General features: G+C 32.5%; 1 protein-coding gene across 8 annotated transcripts; it reads left to right on the plus strand.

Moving 5' to 3' along the window:
* The first annotated feature begins 8,835 nt into the window (after window positions 1-8,835).
* LOC148606914 (BTB/POZ domain-containing protein 2-like) lies at window positions 8,836-22,544 on the plus strand. Of its 8 annotated transcripts, XM_088544198.1 has the most exons (4): window positions 8,836-8,897; window positions 10,234-10,307; window positions 18,943-19,236; window positions 20,443-22,544. In XM_088544198.1, exons 3-4 carry the CDS (start codon window positions 18,977-18,979, stop codon window positions 21,674-21,676), a joined length of 1,494 nt encoding a protein of 497 aa, XP_088400324.1. In that variant the 5' UTR covers window positions 8,836-8,897; window positions 10,234-10,307; window positions 18,943-18,976; the 3' UTR covers window positions 21,677-22,544. The 8 variants fall into 8 exon arrangements, with proteins under 8 accessions (XP_088400324.1, XP_088400325.1, XP_088400326.1 ...); XM_088544199.1 differs by lacking the exons at window positions 8,836-8,897; window positions 10,234-10,307 and adding an exon at window positions 17,144-17,289; XM_088544200.1 differs by lacking the exons at window positions 8,836-8,897; window positions 10,234-10,307 and adding an exon at window positions 17,352-17,483.

Consider the following 22,544-nt stretch of genomic DNA (forward strand, 5'->3'; position numbering starts at 1 on the left):
TTCTTTTTTTTCAGCTAGCTAAAGCTTTGGGAACTTTGAACAGTTCTAACTGAATGAATGGCTTGATGTCAAACCTGGTATGGGCCACAATGACAAAGCCGTTCATTCATTATTCCAAGTTCCTTGATCAGAAAGTTGATAAATCATTAAAAATTCATCTTAAATATACTAAATCTAGAACCGATCCGGCATTCAGAAGGAGTTGAGAATGTGCGACCAAAAGTTAAATGGGCGGATTTAGAATATGGAATTTTAGCACTCACGCACTTCATCAAACAGGGGATGAGAACTGATGATATCGACCATCTAAATTATGAAGTAGTAGGAAAAAAGTACAGCACACGAACATTAAATCAAAGATATAAATATCATACGGGGAAATGTACTGTCTGTAATTATCAAAACCAGATTCATTTATGCAAAAAGCAAAAAATACATATAAATATATATAAATAAATGAAAACAACAACAAATACAATTAAAAAAAAACAGTAACAAAAAACCGAAATAGGGATGAGGCTAGGAACCACGGAGAGTGGGTAGAGTGGGCCATATCTATGCCTCACATATGTATATATTAATTGTTAACACGGGGCCTAAATATAAGAGATTTGTAAAGTAAAGCAGCATTAAATGAAATTTCGACCATACTGTTTATTTCTGTGGCTATAAACTATGTCCATTAGAACTCAGTTAAAGAATTTAAAAGATAATAAGAGATCATCCAGATTTTTTGGTTTTTACTATCATCTTTTTCGTGTTCGGTGTAAATGCTGTTTCTGCTATCATCTTTTTTTTGCATTGCTTTTGTCAACGAATCGAAACTTTGAACCCATAATTAAATGATATCTTGGAAGATGTTTGTTTGGTCTAAGTGGTGCATAACTTTCACTCAAATATCCTATACTATTTAAGGCTTTATATAAAAAATTATGGTCCATTCCGCTAAAAAAAATAAATAAAATCATGTGATATTTTCGAATAAATAAACTTATCAAAAGTTTGTGTCATTGGATGGTAATTAAACTGTTGAAATAGCTACCTAGTTTCATTAGCATGATTCAGCATTCTCTATGAAAATAACATATCACCAACAATAAATATTTTATATTTATTGTTGACATAGCAGAAATCCATCCTTGAACTCTTTTAAATGACTAGATATATCTTGAAAATACGGGTCCATAACAGAAGAAGTCGTATACTTTAGTGATGGTCTGACCTAAAATTTATATGGGCAATCCGAAATGTTTGTTGAATTATAATTCTTTTAGAGAAATTCTTATGTGGAGTTTTTTTTCTTATACAGATGCATCATGCTACTTTAATATGTAGCTTTAATTTCTGATCGCTTTTTTTTAGATTCGTACTGCAAGTATCGAAATCCAATTAAATGTTTGCAGTTTTAAATAAAAAGTAGACAAGATATGGCTCTGTTATTCTATATTATTCTACTATTCACTAAATCTAAGTATAAATGCGGCTACACAATATACGGTATTCAATTAACATGTAGCATCAGTTCTGATATTATAAAATTTCACTACTAAATATAACTTGTGAAATCCTTATAATTATATCTAAAAACCCCACCCAAAAATTAACATCAATCCTCTTTTAATATCCACCAGACTGCACGTGCTTTCTACAATTCAACATAATGAATATGCATGAGCGGTTGGGTGTGGCATAACTACAATGCTTATCATGAAATGATTAGCCAATCTTATATATATCTTTATTTCTCAATAAACCTCTTTACAGTGGTATAGAGAATGTAAATTATACATAATATATAACATTGACAATAATTAATTCACAGTTTTCATACATTATTTTTAGGTTACGAAACAGTAATCAAGTATAATAGTAATTTTAACTACATTGTATAAACAAATAAATTCTTAATTTACTCCGGAGAATTTAGTCGTTTAATTATAATATTAATAAACTTACATAATTTGCTAAGCTCTGAAATGTTTTGAGTTTGTAAAATGTTGTCTAATTCTCAATATATTGAGTCGTGTTCTATATTTCACTTTAAGAAAATTTGTCCTGTCATTCTGGAATGCAGGGCAAACAAATAAATAATGAAACTCGTCACCAATTTCGTGAGAGTTACACAAATTGCAATTTCACTCATTTCTCTCAATGTTTCTCCATCTACCAGATTCAATAGGTAGATTATGATTGGTAGTCCTAAATCTACAAAAAACTAATAGCTTGTTCGGTGTCCAAAAGTTTAAAATAGTTTTCGAATTCAAGATTTTCTTTAAAAATTCTGTAGTTGAGAGTTTTCGGTGAATTTTGCACTAGAGAGACCCAAGACTGAGTAAATTGATCTACATCACAATATTCATATAAAGTATCTAATTGCTTTTGCAAGTCATCCTTAGATTCTGCCATTAGAACAGTATCATCAGCATATAATACTGTATAAAGTTTCAAGTAATGATTAAGTTCTACTTCAATGTCGTCGGAAATATGCCATAAACCAGCTACATTATTGTTTTCAAAGAAATTGTCTAGATCATTCAAATACAATGCGAAAAGTAGGGTGAAAGATTTTCACCTTTTCTAACTCCAATATTACAGGGAAAGAAATCTGAAAATTCTGCACCATTTTGTATTCGTGATTTAATATTACTATACATATTAACAATACAGTTATACATGTTTCCGTTGAGTTTGACAAAAGCTTTCGCCACAACCCTGGACGCCAGACCGTGTCGAAAGCCTTTGCAAAGTCAATAAAAGCACAATACAGTTTTTTCTTCTTTAATTTCAAGAGATCAAATAATAAATGTAATATGAAAATGCTATCTGTTGTCGAATAACCCTTTCTAAAACCAAACCGATTTTCATTTAACACAAGATAATTTTCGACACAATTGGTAAGACGAGTGTTCAAAATAGAAGTAAAAAGTTTTCCCAAACAACTTAGAATAGTAATGGGCCTATAGTTCTTGGGATCCTTTTTGTCCCCCTTATTTTTATAAAAAGGTAAAATGTTACCTTTTAGCCAAATTTCAGGAACATTTCCAGTACTAAATATGATGTTGAAAAGTTTAACGTAAATAGGCATAAATATATGAGACGTACTCTTTAAATATTCATTCACAATGTGATCATCACCAGAACCTTTTTTGTTCTTCAGTGCTTTAATACACTTATCTCATTTGCATTTATATCGCAATTAATGATCTCATTTAAATCTTCAACTTGATCATTTGGTGTGAAATCATTTTCTGTAGTATCTTCAGTTGCAGAATTCAAATCTCTAAAGAAATTGTGTAATGTGTCAATAGAAATGTCATTACTGTTACGCTTTTGTTTTTTTGTTCAATAAGTTCCAAAACTCCTTTGAATTACTCTTTCGTAGATTATCTATCTTCTTTCTCATATTTCGTCTATGCACATTTATTGCTCTATTCATCTCACGTCTATAATTACGTGCTGCACTAATCTTATTTTCCTTGTTAATATGGTTTCTATTCTTTCTATAGCGCCTTTTAGCTATTCTAAATGCCCTACGTTTTTCCCAACATTCTTGATTAAAAATGGTTTATTTTTTGTTTTATGTTGACATTTTTTACCTTCATTTACAATATATGTGCCAAATACACTCTCAGCAGATTCAGTAACAATAGAGTTAAAAGACTTAAGTAAACTGTCTACATTTTCAGGAGATATAAATTCATTTTCATTCATTTCACCAATTTGTTCTTGTAAATTGTTCACTTTAACCAAATCTATATTTTCTACAAAATTATTTTTCTTATTTGTGTCCCACTTTTTGAACTTTTTTCTATTTCCATTTCCATTTTTGTCATGATAATCGTTAGATGTTTCCCTTAATGTCTGTTCTAAATATATTTCTAAAATCACAGGACAGTGAACATCTGAATACAACTCTGAAAATTCTAAAACATTTAAACTAGTAACAAATTGTAACAGATCATAAGAGCATAATATATACGTTACCAATAATGATATCTTCGTCTGTTTGAAAAAGTTTATTTGAAATTTTGATCCAGTATACTAATTTACTGGTGGTCTCGCTGGTGTTCACAAATTTTTCAAAATCAGACTTAAAGCCAAAAGCAATACCACCTGACTTAATTTTTGAATGTTGTTTTCTATTCTTCATTTTAAAGATATAGACTGGTATTTCAACTGTATCAAAATCGTCTATTTTTGTTTCTGTTAAACATATGAAATTCTGATTTTGGACCAACTCTACAAATTCTGGATAATTCATTCTAATCAAAATACCACAACAATTTAGTGTTAAATTGTTAAAATGTTTATTCTCCGAAAGACTTATTGTTCAATTTTTTCTCTTCGTTGATTTGTGCGTCACATTTCTTTCTCCTCGGGGTCCCTATCGCGGCGTAAAAGATAAACGCTTCCGTTTGCCTGTCGTATTGGGGCGACCGTTTGGTGTTACCCGTCTAGATGCTCCATTTCTTGTAACGGTCCTGCCCACCTCTTCGTCATCTGTGTCTAAATCTTACTCCTGATATACAAGTCCATCTACATTTTGGTATGTACAGTCTTTTTTTTTTCTCAGCAGAATCTGATTTTTTGATAAATGTCATTAATTAAAATGTGTAATGATCGTTTAGTCAGCTGGAATGTCATTTATTTAATAATAAACAGGGATAGTCCAGGTCCAATAAAAAGCCTTGTGGTAACAGTCCCATCCTCCCAAGTCAGGGTTTTGAGTCCACCCTCGCTCCCTCTCAAACCCCTGACATCACACATTCATATTTTGCGGGTATCGTCTAGCGCCATCTAGTGAGTTACTTGAATTTAACCAAGATCCAAAATCCAATTAAATCACTCGTAATAGAAACTCTTCGATATAACTTACAACGTGGCTACACATAACGTCATTTTTTTTCAGTAAAGACTCTCAGATTCTACAGTTATCAGTTTTGCTCATATTGCATTATTTATGACATCATACAACTTGTTAACTTTCCTTTCATCTGTGGCAACATTCCTTCGGCTCCTGCGTATGGAGTGTTCAGATCACAACTCATACGTTATGCCAGAGCTTGCCGAAACTACGCAGACTTTTTGTATCGCGCTAGAACTCTAATAAATAGGCTATTGGAACAGGGTTATGTTGCTACAAGATTGAAGTCATCACTACAGAAGTTTTATGGTCGTCATCATGAACTCGTGGATTGTTATGGTATATCCATCAGCACCACGATAACTGATGTATTCAACGGGTCATAGTTTTCCTTTCCTTGTTTGTCTACCCCGGACTTGACTTTTTATGAGCAACTCGGCGGGTGTTTCTAGAAAAGCAGAGGACGCTTACCCTACCGGTGCACCTGGTCCATGCTCCCAGTTTTTAGTGGAGTCCGAGTTGCTCATTTGCTTTTGTTACTTTGTATGTATGATTTTGGTTGCTTTATGTTCTTTGTTGTGAGTGTCTGTTTTCCATGTCTGGTCTTTGTCCCTGGATTGCATTCTTTTGATTACCGCTATAGCCTTGGTTCCCTTGATTACTCTTTCAGTTTCTATATCGAATCGTCCATTACCTCGTATTATTGTTTACATTTCCACAGAATTTTATGTTAAATCGATTTTCATTGGTGCTTCTCACCCGGAGAAGCAACCAATCGGAATTGGCTGGACGATACCCGCTAAATATGAATGAGTGGTGTCAAGGGTATGAGGGAGCGAGGGTGGACTCAAAACCCTGACTTGGGAGGATGTAACAGTCCCAATATAGACGTTGTCAGGCCTTGTCATAACAGTCCCTACATAGATGTAGACAGACCTTGTGGTAACAGTCCCTACATAGACGTAGACGGACCTTGTGGTAACAGTCCCTACATAGACGTAGTAAGACCTTGTGGTAATAGTACCTAAATAGATGTAGTCAGAAAATGTTGTTATTCCTATCTCGCATTTAGTGGATTTTGTTTTTGTTTTTCTGTTTTGTTTTGTATTGTTTTGTATGGCAAACCAAAGTGGACAAAAATAAGTATTTCTAATATTAAAAAATGATTTTTTAATATTTCAAATTCATTTTCTGATATTACAAATTCATTTTCTAATATTACAAATTAGATTTCTAATATCACAAAACTCTTTTTTTAATATTAAAGAATCGATTGAATTTCTAATGTTAAAAAAATGATTTTTTAATATTAGAAGTTTATTTTCTAATATTAGAAAATGGACTTCTTGTATTCAATTACGATTTTTTAATATTAGAAAATCATTTTGTAATATTAAAAAATGTGACTGATTTTGCAATATTGCAAAGTGATTTTCTAATATTACAAAATGTGTGATGTTTTATAATATTACTAAATCGGGAATTTGTAATATTAGAAAATGAATTTTTAATATTACAAAATCTTTTCTAATATTAAAAATGATTTTTTATATTACAAATTCATTTTTTAATATTACAAATTTTGATTTCTTATATCACATAACTCTTTTTTAATAATAAAAAAATTGACTGAATTTCTAATACTAAAAAGCGACTTTTTAATATTAGGAAATGGATTTGTCTTATTCAATTACAATTTTTTAATATTAGAAAATCATTTTGTAATATTAAAAAATGTGACTGATTTTGCAATATTGCATAGTGATTTTCTAATATTACAAATTCATTTTCTAATATTACAAATTCATTCTAATTACATATTCAATTTGTAATATTACAAAATGTGTGATGTTTTATAATATTACTAAATCAGGAATTTGTATTCCAACATTTTGAAATTTAAGTTAAAAAAACAAAAATTTCATGTTGGAATAGGTGGAATTATTGTGTAAACATTGGACAAACAATCGGATTAGCTTGTAAAAACATTATTTAATTGGTGATGTTAATTACAGGTAAAAAGGTGATTTTTTGTAAGAATGTTGGAATTAATATGTTTTGTAAATGTATATAATTTTTATTTTATTTTAATAAAACATATTCCTCATTTTCTTATATTATTAGAATTTAATTCATTTTCACTCAAAATTTATTTTGTAGGAAAATTTATAAACAGTAATTTTTCATATTTAATTCTCAGGTAAATTTTACCTGTAAAACTAATTAATTACTAATTGTTGTAACAACATATTAGGCTATAACAACATCTATTGTTCTCTGGATGTTGGAATAGGTAGAATATGTAAGTTCAAAATGTTGGAATAGCTAGAAGACACCATTGATTTTTGTCCACTTTGGCTTGCCATAGTTTTGTTTTGTGTTGGTTTGGTTTTTTTTGTGGGGGGTGGGGGATTATTTCTGAGTATTTTGTCTCATTTTGCATATAAGGACCTACTTTTGAATGCTGACTGAAAAATCGGAGCTGATTTGAATAAATAATCTACGAAGTGCAGTTGCATTTTGATAGGGGTATTTCACATACATATTTTTCACTTGCATGTTTGGGATGCATGTGGAGGAACAGAATTCAAACCTCTTACGTCGTAGGAGTATTACTTACCGTAACCTAGCTATATTTTAGCGATCATATTCTTTTTCGGCGAAGTCGGGGAGTATTATCCTGATAACCACTTGTTATATTCTGTTTGCTCTTCCTTAATTATTCTGTGTTTCTGATATCTGTGGTCTCTGCTCATATTTTTTTCTTTAACAAAAAATACATTCGTTTTCACATTTGATTTTTATGGGTGGAGATAGGATCAAATTTGAAATGAAAAGGCCGGATTAAAATTTTCAAGAAATAAAATGCCACATCAGGCCATAAGGAAAAATAATAAGGCTTGATCTATTATTGCCATAATATTTTTGTTTATATTACAAAAAGGCGTCAAAGAAAAAAGACAGGAACACATTTTTCTCTAAATAAAAAGGCAGGATAGAAAATTAAAAATCAAATCAATTGGTAGGCTTCTTGCAGTTTTTTCCTTCTCTTGTCGATTTCGTTAATTCTCGTTGTATTTCTTTTTTTCTTCTTTGTAGATTACAGATTTAGTTTGTTTTTTTCTTTGTAGATTACAGATTTAGTTTGTTTTTTTCTTTGTAGATTACAGATTTAGTTTGTTTTCGTTGGATTTCGTTTGTTTATTTCGAATTTATTAGTTCAGAGTTCGTTTGTATTGTCGTTTCTCTGTAAAACCAGTTCCCACTACATCTTGACCCGTGTTGTTGACTGTAATCACCTTATATAAAACGTTCTATGTAAAACTGCGAAAATTGAGCCCAACAGGAATGGCGCGGTATCACGGTAAAAAATAAACATTTAAGCATATGTTTAACTTGATTGGTGCATATGCTAAAATCGACTTCTGCATATGCTTAATTCGAATTTTGCCTATTCTAAATTATATTTAACATTTACTAAAATATAAAGACATTTCCTTAATTCGAATAATGCATATGCATTAATAATTTAGCATATACAGGTTTCGATTTTAGCATGTGCATAAATACGTATTTTTGACTGATACTGCGCCATAAACATGGCCAATATAAATGAAAGCAACTGTAAAAAATCATCAAAATTTGTATTTTTGTTGTGAGTTGATCTGATATGTACATTAATTTGACCAATTTGTACGTCTTCCACGACTTTGATGTTTTAAAAGTGGTTCTGGCACTTAGATTACGAGTTTCCTGGGAGTGGGAATAGCTTTAGTTACATGTAACTATATCAGTGGTGCAGAACTGATTTATTTTATTTTATTTATATATATATATTTCATACATCATATATAGGAGAATGATAATATCGGTATTAGTACGTATGTGCACGTATGTGTGAGACAAACCGTGATGACCAGCGATAGTTTGCCTCGTTTTCACGGTATATCTTTCAAAGGGAAAACCCTACACTATTTATATTATTCATCTGACAGACGAAGTTCATAAGCTTCTCAGGATGTCAAAACTTAAGGTACAGTATTGGAACTCGTACTAATGTACACCGATTTTTACTTTGAAATTTTCGTAAACACAAACGTAAACTGTGCACTGTTAAATGTACTGCAAGTGATTTTTTGTAGTGTCCAGATACTATATACAATTATTCTGAATTAAAAAAAAAGGGGGAATAAAATAAATGAATAATAATGATAATAATGGAAGGATTGGTGTAATGCTGTTTTGTCTGATATGATCGGAGTGCAATCTAATTTAAAACAGCTCTTATAATTTGGCCACTATTGAATGTGGGAACGTAGTGGACAATTTTAATTAGATTGGATGAAAGTGCAAATCAAATTCCATAACAGATTTATTTATCTTCAATATACGTGTGTTACCGAGCTTTTTTTATTGCTTTATTGTTGTTTTGCATTTTTCTGCATTTCTATTTTTTTATTAATTGTTTTTGTTGTTTTGGGGAGGTTTATGATATTTTGTTCAGATTGTTATGAATAGATAGATCACTCATTTCAAATAAACATACAATGCACTTCATTCATTCGTGTCTTTATTTCTCCGTAAAAGATTTTTAATACTTATAGGAGGATCTCGCCCCCTTACCTGTTTGATAATATATACATATACATGCAGAAACAAACTTTTTTCTCTGTGTTTCTCTGTTTATGCCAGTTACCTCTACCTTTTTCGGAATTTCTAGAACCGGGTCGCTGATACTATAGATTATCAGAAATACAAATATTCAAAATAACTGAATAGTAAACAGACTATGGTCCACAAATACATGTACATTACAACTTATAAACAAGAGAAAGTATTTTTTATTTGGACTTTCCGAAATGTACTCAAGTACAACTTTGCCTTAACACCAGGCAGAAGCTTGTACATGTATAGTGTGATTCATGCATTTCTTAATACCAAATATTTTTATTGCAAATCCTTGTGTAGGCTCTCTAGAAACTGTTTTAGGAAATATAAGTGCTAATAAAAGTAGTCCACTGGAGATACTAAAAAATGGATTTCCTCGAGCTCGTAAGGCTTAGTGAATGGACCAATGGGACATTTTTTTTATTACATGTTTTGTAGCGTTAACTTGATTTACAATAACTACATGTGTGAATATAAACGTCTGAAAGCAGTCGGTTCCAGGGTATGCACGAACCCGATGTGCTGTTGTGAGATTCAGTTAGGGGTTCAGTCTCAAAGTTAAAGTTTTAAAGTGTTCTGGCTATAATTTCCATCAATATTACACTGAAAATTAATCTCTTTGTTACAATCCCATTTTTTTCAATTTTCACCATTTTTACATTTTGTACTACATCACTATTATTATTTTTATTATTAAACAGATGTGTATAGACTGGTGATAGTTATAGGATTATGTGCAATTCTGAAAACATTTTAGACGAGTCCACTTATTCAGGTAAACAAAACTACTAAAAAACTCAGCATTGCTGATATATTAATCTACAAGACTTACATTTTTGCATGTCACTTACTAACCATGTCACCATTAGGGAGTCCGTTCAAAATATACATATTATTAATTTAAAAAGTCAAATAGTTGTGTTTCATATCTGTTTTTTTTTTTTTTTTTTTTTTTTTTGTCTTTTTACTGTTACTCCGTTCCCTAGGTATTCCGAGGGAATCTAAAATATTTTAAGTATATTCTCTATGAAATCTGATAACAGATAATTTGGATCATTGACTTCAAATAAGTAAAAGTCCCTCTCATGTAATGTCTTAGTATTACAATCCCCAAGAAGGCCACCAGGAGCACATCAAGATATTTTAAAAGGGGGTTTCAGGCTGTTACATGTATTGGCTTATTTGTACCCGAATTCTACGCGAAATCAACATAAAATTCGAACAAAAGGGTTATTGATCTGCCACTGGATACTGTTTGTATATTTTATCAATTGCCACGCTTTATTATCCACCTTTCTGGGCCTACTCTTTACTATTTGGTACTCAATGAATAGTGTTTTGGTCTGTGCATGAACGTTTTACCGAGTGATTTAAACGATATATAAGATTAGAACGTATGCACAGGTCCAAAAAGTTTGAGAGTTCTGTACTTCCGATATCGGGTGTAAACGGGTACCGTGGTCAAGAGATCTTCGCGTTGAAATCGCCTTGAAAAATAATATTTCTATTTCATTAACCTGTAACTGTCAAAAGGGTGTGGTAATTCAAATTACCAACTGCCATTTATATTTGTGAAAAGAATCTCTAAATGTAATTTCAAAACTGATATACTACCTCACATATTTTTTTCGTGTACGAACAATTATATTGATTACGAACTTCTAGTCAAAAGGGCAATAAAACAATATTCCAAGAGAACTTGTAGCAAACCCGTAATTCTGTTATTGAAGGGATCTCCTTGTTTTGGCAAGGAATGTGTCGTTTTACAAGCAGGAATGATTGATACATTAGGACCTCTGCAATGCGTTTGTGCTGGAAATATTTTTCTAGGCGATTTCATTGCGAAGATCTCTCACTGCTGGCTAAAATAATGACTGTAGTGACCATGCATGCACAGTCATAATTTAACTGAGGAAAAAATATATGTCTGCTATAACGCTCATTTTGTTTTAGCAAGTCGTATTTTGACCATATCAACACTAAAAATATTTTAACTTAAAAACAAAAATACGTTGTCCTAAAACATCAATGCAAATGTAATGTAGATTAGGACAAAAAATGTCTAACATGTATATCACACCGTACAACCACTTTGTATCATTTCGATCAACAGCAGAATGATACGTTCAACATTGTTTGTTTACCTGTGAAATTCGCATTATCGTTGGTAAGTAAATCTTTATTATTTGCTTTTAATATGAAAGTTATGAATTGGGTTTTGAGTTAGAATGATGATTTTATGTTGTTTTAGTAATGTATCGTTTAATTTTATTCATCATTGACCTTATCGTTGTTTTTTGGTCTGTCTTCTTCCGAAAAATCCGTACAAAATTCTACTTGGTGACATCAATCGACCTATTACAAAACGTGGTAGTTTTTTTACTAGTCAATCAAGATTAATTTTAAAGCGTTATATATAAGCTTTATTTTGATGTATGAAACATCGCTGCACATCCAACTGTATTTGTGCAATTCACTCTTATTCTACCGCTCGTGTGAAATACATGATACCATCAAAAGCAGATATTTGTTTAGTTATGATACAATCAACTGCCGTTGAGGAAAGATAATAAATACAAATTTTGATAGTGAACAGGAAACTATAATTATATTAGACAAATGTTCAGATGTCAAACAGTTGTTAATATTCACTCTCATCGCATGCAGAACAATGTTTACACCCGGTGATCTGAAATAACTAAAATATAACGATATTAGCAATTATAAATTAGTATTATAATCTTTCAAGAGAATTTATTACTCAAATGTATCGAACAAGTTCGGCGTGGCTTAATATTCTCTGCCTTATTTGTAAGTTTACGACGAATGATCCCGATATAATTGCCCCTGACCAACTTGGTTAATAAATTTGAGTAGATGTAATAAATTAAACTTTTGCAAATACTTATTACGAATTGTCTTATTCGTTCCTTTCAGATCAAGGATGAGTTATGGAAAACTACATATGCTACTATTGTGAAAATGGTTATGATGAGTTTTCCTACCTAATTGAACATTTAAGTGTCAAACATAATGAAAAAGAAATTAAGTATAGGGAAAAGGAAAAATGAATAGTTTGAAATGAATCTTGTGACCCGGAACAGAATTGTCACTAATCGAGCTGTCTCAAAATTTACTTCCTTTTATAACAACTTGAAATTTATGTAAAATTATATTAAAAAATTATATGTTGCTAACCCGTGAGTTTAAATAAAGTTTAACTGGATTTTGAATTTATGACTGCGGAATAAATTGTTGAAATCTCCAGGGCGTCTTAGGTACATAGAACAAAATAAAGAAAATGCAGATGGGGGGATATGCAATCACATCCTAAGCCAATGATATTAAGAGTCGGTGTCCGACAGAAATTAGTTACGTGTTGCAAACAAGAGATGACAGTAAATTCACACAATGACCAGACCACCCACAAAACTCCCCAAAAACACAAACACACAGTGAAAACAACAAACAGATATATATATATATATATATATATATATATATATATATATATATATATATATATATATATTTAGGAACTCGGCATAGCCAAACTTGGTACCGGCACTAGAAAAAGCCAGTGGTATGGTTGAACCGGTTTATGCAGCCTTCTTTAGAAGTGTCAGTCCGAAGGTTTTTGCTGACAAAAATCATGCCTGACTGACACCATTTTCCACCATGTCAGTCCGAAGTCCAACACAAAATTTGAGATTTTGTTGTATAAGTTATAGAAGGAACTGACAAAAAGTTCGAATGACACATAAAATTATTCCTTTCCCAAACTCTGTTTATGGGTACCGAAACCTCACATTTTCTCTGGCTATCCCGTTTCCCTATGATGTAGAATCAAACGAATAAAACCGAAACAATTAGACATCTAAATTGTTGGCCAATTTTTCAACATACAAAGAAAAATTTGGAAAGAAAGATCAAAAAGTGCTCGTTGCTGATCACCACTATTACTGATTATGGGGAATTGATGATTAACACCCTTCTCATTTATCATTATTGACCTTCAAAGTTCATCGCATTATCTGCTGATGTATTGCACTTTATTTTTGGAAGATTGGACCCATCAACATTTATAATAAGCAATCCATTCAATGCCTCATAGTGCAGTGGAAATTAGAAAAAAAGTTTGAAATGATGGTTGGACAGATATACTCTATCCAAAGAAATTCTACTATCGAGCCACATACGGTACAGAAAACAGTCATTACTAAACACAAACTTAAGACTCGTGTCAATCAAAACATTCAATATCTTCACAATTTTATAGAAAACGACAGGTTTGCCATTTTACAATACATCTTTTGATTGTATCATAACACTGCTGTTGAATGTATCACGAAGGAAAATATATCGGACGATGATCGTATCAGTTTTTTCGCACAAGTCGTTATATAAGATCGAATTACACTAAAACGGTTGAAGATAGGATAATGTTTCATACCTCAAAATGAAGGTTATACATAATACTTTCATATATATGATCATTGATAATTTGGAAACTACGTAGTTTTATAATATAATTAGTGGAAGTTCATTACGTTAAGGTTTGGTGTGATCTTTAGAACAAAAAGTGGTTCAAAGTCTACGAAAATGCCGATGATAAGAGAAAAGAAATAGTAGTCTCATAAAATAGCATATAATCATCATTCTCACTCCAAACCCAATTCATAACTTTCATATTAAAAGTAAATAATAAAGATTTACTTACCAACGATAATGCACATGTCGCAGGTAAACAAACAATGTTGAACGTATCAGGCTGCTGTTGATCGAAATGATACAAAGTGGTTGTACGGTGTGTGTATATAGCGTTTTTAGTGCGTTGAGGTATAGGCATTTTGTCTCCCTCAACGTAAAAAGTGTTGACATAGACATTTTGTCTAACTCAACCCCCTTAAGCTTTAACACCGATTTAACATCGACATGTTTTGTTTAACTCAAACAAAAAGTGTTGACATAGCCAAAAAATGTCCATAAATTATAAACATTTTATTTTGTTTGGACTTACAATAATATGGCTGATTCAACACTTCTTATCGTTGTTGTAGACACAATGTATTTTTCGTAGACATATAAAGCGTAGAATGAAACATTTGTGTTTGTATTAGTCAAATAATGACTGTGGATGGTTATATCAGTCATCGAGTTGTCTAGTAGTGTCTGGACCACGCTACTCGTTTACATCTGATATCCGTAGAACAATTTTGAGCTGCATTCTGTTCACCTGAAAGCCTTCGCATATGGACCTATCTATACACCCCAATCTTATCTTCAAGGGCCACTGTCTGTTATCGATCATATGAATTCAGACTTAATGAGAAGTTATACGTTACCAAATCGTATGTATTCTGCGACCATAATTTTATTCAATGTGTCGAACCACGTCCCAGTAATATGAACTCTATATGTACCCGGTTATAGTCAAATTATAAAACTACTGGTAACAATGGGCAAATTAAACAAAAGGTTTCCTGGGAAAAGCTAGGAAGACTAACGCATTTCAGAACAACTTCACATTTTTTCTTTCACAATTCCTATGGACACTTGAGACTCCAAAGAAAATTGACAACCATGCTGAATTAGATATCTACTATGATTCACTGGTTAGTGCTATTATGCGATCTGATGACGAAACTCCCCCCATAAATCTATAATGCCTTGTCGGGCAAAAATTTTCGAAAAAAGCTCTCTTCCTACGGCTTCCTATAGAAGTTCAAACAAAAGACACACAATTTTACATATATGTAAGTAACCAAAGCATAAACTCACACCGATTTAAACACAACAAATATAACAACAAAACTTGCCCATGAACATATTCCACTTTTTATAGATCAGTGATATCCAGATGAAACTTCTCGTCATTCCATTTTGATGTGTTATTGTATTTGTTATGACCAAAATAAGTGAAACATTTTAAAATACACAAAAATAAGGAACTCTAGCCACTTTGACCATATGCCTCATGTATCTCTGGTATTAACACCCCTTGAAATGGCAAAAGCCTTGAATTAATTACTTCTTTATTCATACATCTCCATACTTAGGAAATAGCATACACAAATACAATTAAAAAAAGTGTTTGTCCCATACTCATTTCATCTAAAAAAAAAATACTCGTCCTATAGTTTTCCATGAAAAAATGTGTCTCATGCCCATTTGTACCGGCCCCATCCTGGTGATCAATATTGCCTGGTCCCTAAATGTGTCAGCATAATTTATGTAAAATTAAAAGCATATACATTTTGTGTATATTGAGCATATTTATTATGACGTGGATTTGCACTTGTTATTGTGATGGATTGATTTCTTGGTCTTATGTGAACTGCACTTTTATTGATTGACGGGATGGGGAAGTGCTCACACGTCACAATGTGGACTGGTACCTGTTAATCCTAGGCATCTAAAATAGCAATAGGTCAGTATTTAATAATATAATATTATAAAATAAATACAAATATTTAAATAAATTGTTTTTTCTGACCTTGTTAAAAAACCTTTTTGTAAAGTACAGTAATGCTAAATTTTGTATCATAACACATTTGATCGAGAACAAGGTATATATACTTTCTGTATTCATTCTCTAAAATACGAGTTTGTTTGTTTTGTTTGTTGGGGTTTAACGTCCGAGCAGCAATATTTCAGCTATATTCAGACGATGGACATGAAATTGATGATTAAATGAACATGAAATGACGATGAAAAAGGGATGGGACACAAGGACAATGGGGTCGACAAATTTTGATCGCCACTGGAAATAGGGAGAGGTGGGTAGGGTCGGGCAATTTAGTCTCCTGTGGCGGAGCCCCATGGTTCCTACTCCGGGAGAATACCACAGTAGTGTTCTTTAACGTGTGAGGAATGTGGCATCTTTCCCAACACGGTGCACTACTATGGTTTGCGGTCAGGTTTTCTGTATTATAGCCCGACAACCCCAGCATGTAACACGCCAGGGGTACCCCATTCCACCACCTGGGGCACACATCCCAGTAGCTCCGTAGGCAGAGCGCCCTAGCCCCCGGCTAGGGTTCTGAGCACTATTTAGTCGCCTTTTACGACAAGCTTAGCGCTGCTGCAGGCCTATTCTTTTAACACCCGGACCTGCACGGGGCCTAAAATTTGAGAATTATAACCCTCATTTATTAAATGTACATGTAGGTGTATTTATTGCTTCAGTGGCGGATCCATTGGGGGGTGGGGGCGGGGCGGTGGCCCGGGCCCTCCCTTAGAAAAGAAGATGTTGAAAAATTGTGTGTGTTAAATCATGAAAAAACACTCACTTCGTGATCCTCACCGGTGATCATGTCAATATTTTTTGGGGGGTCCCTTACCCAAAAGTCTGGGTCTGCCACTGTTCTTTGTTTTATTTTTGCTAATACCAATCAGATGATATCAAAGAGTAATCAAGGGAACCAAGGTTATAGCGGTAATCAAAAGAATGTAATCCAGGGACAAAGACCAGACATAGAAAACAGACATTCACAACAAAGAACATAAAGTAACTAAAATCATATATACAAAGTAACAAAAGTAAATGAGCAACTTGGAATAAATGATTTATTGATATTAATAAATAGGTAATAAATTCCACAACGGCTTGCTATAGATCGATGCACATTACGAATGTCGTTGATCATATTGTATCATTTAAACGGGATTATTGCATGTTATTATTGATAGAATGGATAACTAAGTGTTTATTTTCAACCATTTTACATTCAGGGGATTGTTTTTAGTAAAAACAGGTAATCTTCTATTATTGATTACATAGAAACCAAAAATAATTGACTGTACATACGGAAACCGAAAAAAGGGAATATACTATGTTTAAAATAAATACGGGATTTTAATTGTGGATTTTTTACGCATTCTTTATATATACATGAAAGAAAAAAATCTGTTATAAAGCAGTTAGATTCGTCATTATAATAGATAAAAGGTATGCTAAGACCAGGACTCATATTGTACTAGGAAACACAAAGAGTAAGAGAACTACACTAAATTTACTTTTTTTCTCAATAACTTTAAAATAGTCATAGATGCTAATGTCATAAACCTGTAATTATTTTTAATTAGGTCTACGCTAATATATACACAAATTATCGAACGGTCCTGACAATTTTGATTGACAATAGTCAGTCGAAAGAATAATGGTTTACATTGCATCTCAAATATATAGCATTCTTGGCATTGGTAGATTCATAATTATGATATTTGACAAAAGTTCTTAAAAAAACTGAAACAATTAACTATATTGTTAAATTGCATATTTAAAATTGTAATTCAAAGTTAACTTTTATTGAAAACAAGTATGTTTTTGATTTTACCCAATTTTCTGAGGGGTACTTGCTTTCGCTCTCTCATTTACTGGTTTTAAGTCGAATTGATTGGAATGAATATTATTCGCTTTATGTGGAGAGAATGGTTCTTCTCTTCACTATCATTACTTCTTAACCTATCAATATGTATTTCTCTGTTAATAATTCTATGTTGGTAATGCATAGTGATTGATTAAAAAAAAAACAAACATAACAATACTTTGGTATCAAATAAAAAAAAAGTATTACGAAACAGAACCGCGAATTTTCACGTGGGAATTTTTCATGTACGAACCAAGTTAACCCAAAGTCTCGTTTTGAGTAGGAAGTTCCCTAAGCTAAAAATAGACCACTAGTAGACTGTTTTGAAAAAAAAAGTTTCCACGTCTCCTTATAAAAAGAAGTGCGAAGGTAAATCAACATATTTAGTATTTATTGAACGACATTATGTCATTAGCATTCGGTGTTACCTTTTATCGATGTTTCATCAGTCATGACAGTCATGCGTACACACCTTTCAATGCAGATAATTTCATAAGCTGACCGATATAGTTTTTCACGTCATACTGCGTTGGAAAAAAATAACTCGTTTCCTTAATTTCCAGAGAATTCTGACTAACATTTTAAACATATAAATAAAAGAAAATCGCCACAATATTACCAATTAACTATTTATTTCTCAACATCGTACTTCTCAAAAGTTGTATCCCAGACTGACTTCTGACATTTATAAAATAATGATTTATATATAAATGTGGTACATTTAGTATATATACGAAATACTAGAGTAGAGCCGCATAGGCGGGTCTAAAGGACCCCATATGCGCGAAAAGCTTGATTATATAAGAATAAACTGGAAACCAGTGAAATTCCGCCTTACGTTTTAATTTAAGTATAGAATTAGACCGAATTATTCTTGAAGCTAGAAAGCTTCATTACTCTCTTGTATTTATCCTTTACTATTTGAACGGTTAAAGGTGAATATTAAATGGATAATTTGGCTTCGTTATGGAAAATAGATAGGTAATTTTTTTTATGTTAACCAGTTTTAAATTTAAACCTTCATTCAATTTATTTTAGAAATCACTAATGCAACTCTACACGTACACAGAGAATGGATCATTATGCATATTCTCTAGATTGGAGAACAGGAAAAACTGTAGTACAATGTAACAGACACATGCTTGAAAACGAACTCCATTGTGATGTTACATTCATAGTAGGAGAAGGAAGAAGGAGAATCCCTGCTCATAAGTACATTTTGATAAGTAGGAGCGAAGTCTTTGAAGCCATGTTAGTTGGACTTTTACATGAACATTCTAGAGAAATAGAAATACCGGATGTTTCACCATCAGCTTTCTGGAAACTTCTCGAGTAAGTACTAAATCAAGTGAAGTGGTTAACCAATAGGAAGTTTTATGTAAAGAGGGAGGTTTAAAACTTGTAAAAAATACCGAAACTGATTATATTTAATAGTGATTGACCAAAATGTGATAGGACAGTGGTTAGACATTCTTGATTAAATAGTCTTTGAGAAAGGGAGGAGAGTGTATGGACATTTTGCCACTTTATAACTGATATTTTGTCATGTGAACTTTTGATTAAATTAATATGTATAAGGGGTAAAACAACTATACAAAACATGAGAACAGGTACAAAATAACTCCCAATACATAATGAAATTGCAATGTGGACAACAGATAATAAAACAAATTATAACCACATACTTGTACAAATCAAAAAGGTGTTACATGTACACATGACATACCCATATAGATAAACAACCATTAAGATGACAAAGGTGCATGAGGAAAATGGTAGTTGTACAGGTTTGTTTACAATTAAGAGGGTAATATCAATAAATAAATGACAAATTAAAAGGGAGGAAATGAACATAATGAATCAATGATAACATAGACATGAACAGGGGGTTTGACTAATACATAGTTGTTTTACATAATCGTTAGTATATATAGGGAGATAGGGCACTTAGAAAAGAAGGACTAAGAAGACACTTATTAAAGAGAGAACTTAAGAGATTCAAGTTCAAGAGAGTTCGCCCTCGAGAAGGGAGTCTTCTGACTCTTTCTCTCTTCTTATTGTTTGTACGTTGCTGTTGTATTGTGATTGCTGAATAATAAAAGAATCAGTCGTACGTTTGTTTATTGATCACGGCCATGGAAGGTAACAGGAACATACATTATAAAAATAACACAGAAATGTTGGTGTCTGTCTTATTTCTACTTGCATGACATAGCTCTAACTGATGATACTTGAAATAAAGAAAATAGTTCCTTTCATTTTGACCAATTACATTGTATAGTATTACATAAAAAACTATGTTACATTGTAAGTTCCAAAAAGTAACAATTTAATGCCTTTGTGTTGCTTGGATAGCTTTAACAATGTCATTTAAAGGCCATTAATATTTAAATTGTACTTTTCTTTATTTTAAGATTGGAAGCTTTGTTCATATCTACATACTAACCTGATTCATTATACACTTGTATATTGTGTATTATGAATTAGACCTATAATACAGGTACCTGAAAGGAAATTTTAGCTATTGTTATTTTTCAGATTCATGTACTGTGGCAATACAAGGATAGAAGAACAAGAAATATATGAATTGTTGTATGTTGCACGGAAGTATCTAGTGACAGACTTAGTTCACCGGTGTCTTCAGCGTCTTAAAACGAGGATGTCGGTTGATAATGTCTGTATTATCCTCAGTTATGCTGACGATGAAGACACTGTTACACTCTGTCTAACGTATATATTCAGATATCCAGATGAAGTTCTTAAGTCTGAAGGATTTAAACAACTTCCTGTTGAAAATTTGAAACAGATTATTAGTAGTAATAAATTAAGCGTGAAGGAGGAGGACATTTTTGATGCTGTTATTACTTGGTCAGAGCAGGAATGTATCAGAAAAGGAATTGATGTACTGCCTGAAAATCAAGGCAAATTGTTAGGAGATGTTCTAAATTTTATTCGTTATGGGAGAATGGATAGGGGTTATGTTATGGAAGTTTGTAAACGTTTTTTGCCTATTGAACTTTATTTAGAGATAGTTGAAAATATTGCATTACAAAGTGAGACAGAAAATAACACATTACTAAGTGAGGGGCAAAAAACTCCAGAACATGTCGCGACCGGAACGGCCACGAAAACTCTTCATTCAAGTGGTGCATGTGGTCGTGACGTTATACCGCGGAATTTTCCTTCAGATTATTTACCAATGGAAGTGCTCGATAGCTCTGTAACGACAGACTCTGCACCGGTCGACTCGGACAATTCGTGCAGTCCGGTACCGTCTGTATTCTCCCGCTCAAGTGATGAGTTTACTATTTCTAGATTTCCTTCACATGCTTATGCATCAGGAAAATTGTACGATAACCAATTACAAGATTCGATTTCATTTATAACATCAGATAACGTACAACTTGTCGGAATATTTGTATTTGGTAGTTGTGGTAGCCCTGGGGTTTATCAAATTCATTTAGAAATCCTCCAAGATCTCAATGGATTATTGTCTCTCGTACATTCCTCAGAGCATGAGTTGGAAACTGATGGGTCAAAAAAAATTTATGAGTTAAACATTCCACCACTAAACATTGCAAAGGAAAACGTATTCACAGTTCGGTCACTTATCCGGGGTCCTCCAAGCTATTTTGGAACTAATGGAACAGCAGAAGTTCGACGCAATGGCGTTTCTGTTTTTTTTATTACCAATGATGATGGTTTTGGGCTGAATTCGACTACTGCAGAAGGGGGGCAATTTCCGGGCCTTATTATCAAGAAACAAGTATAGTCGAAAACGCGTATGTGATAGGTTTCCCAAGGTTCCCATACCCGCGAAAATCTGATATTAAGGTAGTTTGTCCGCGCTCTTCCGTCATTGCTTTTGGAAAAAGAAGTACATCTGATAGTAAAAGTTAAGGCCATAACTTCTTGATTCAGATGGTCAAGCGTAGTCATTTGAATGCGAGATTACCATATATGGTCCAGACCAAGACACATAAACGTAATGAAAAATACTTTTGTAAATGATGTGGGCATTATCTGTCTTTCACCTATACATGCTGTCTTTGCTAGCTTACATTGATATATGTGAGATGCATACTCTGATCGTTACGATTTTTCATGGTAAACCAGAAATATTTATTTTCCATGATATAACACAAGGATGACTTTATTTACCAAATATGGTAAAGCTCGTGATTTGAATGATTCACCTTTTCATCTGAATGAACGTATTTATGGTCTTGATCGGATAACATTCTCTCGCTCGCGCGGGAAAGGGATATATGAGTCAAATCATAACTGCAGTTGGAAAGAGGAATGCGGAGGACAAAGATTGAAGTTGCAGAGTCTCGCGCCCGTTTGGGTTACATATAAAGAGCAGTGCGTGGCGGTTCAAAAAATGGAGTTCCACCAGAACAATCAAAAGATTGCAAAATGACATATATTGGATTAACAGATAAAAACCTTTAATTTTTTTAACGACAAAAACAATGTGCCATCTAGAAAGAGCATATTTCAAAACGGAATCATGTGCCAAATACGACTTTTCATCCCGACATATTTTAAACAAAATTTTATATGCATATTAACATCTGCATGTAGATGACAACAAACGTTGTTAAATTAAGAATTTAAAAATTAAAAGTAAGAATAGT

This window comes from Perna viridis, chromosome 9 (assembly GCF_037379345.1).
Source record: "Perna viridis isolate PV_CMFRI_1.1 ecotype Kerala chromosome 9, ASM3737934v1, whole genome shotgun sequence".
Lineage (NCBI taxonomy): Eukaryota > Metazoa > Mollusca > Bivalvia > Mytilida > Mytilidae > Perna > Perna viridis.

What these genes read in the sequence shown, in the direction of transcription:
- LOC148606914 (XM_088544198.1), top strand. Translation starts at nt 18,977, where the DNA reads ATGGATCATTATGCATATTCTCTAGATTGGAGAACAGGAAAAACTGTA. An exon ending in GCTTTCTGGAAACTTCTCGA is followed by an intron (nt 19,237 to 20,442) that starts GTAAGTACTAAA and finishes GTTATTTTTCAG; the next exon opens with ATTCATGTACTGTGGCAATA.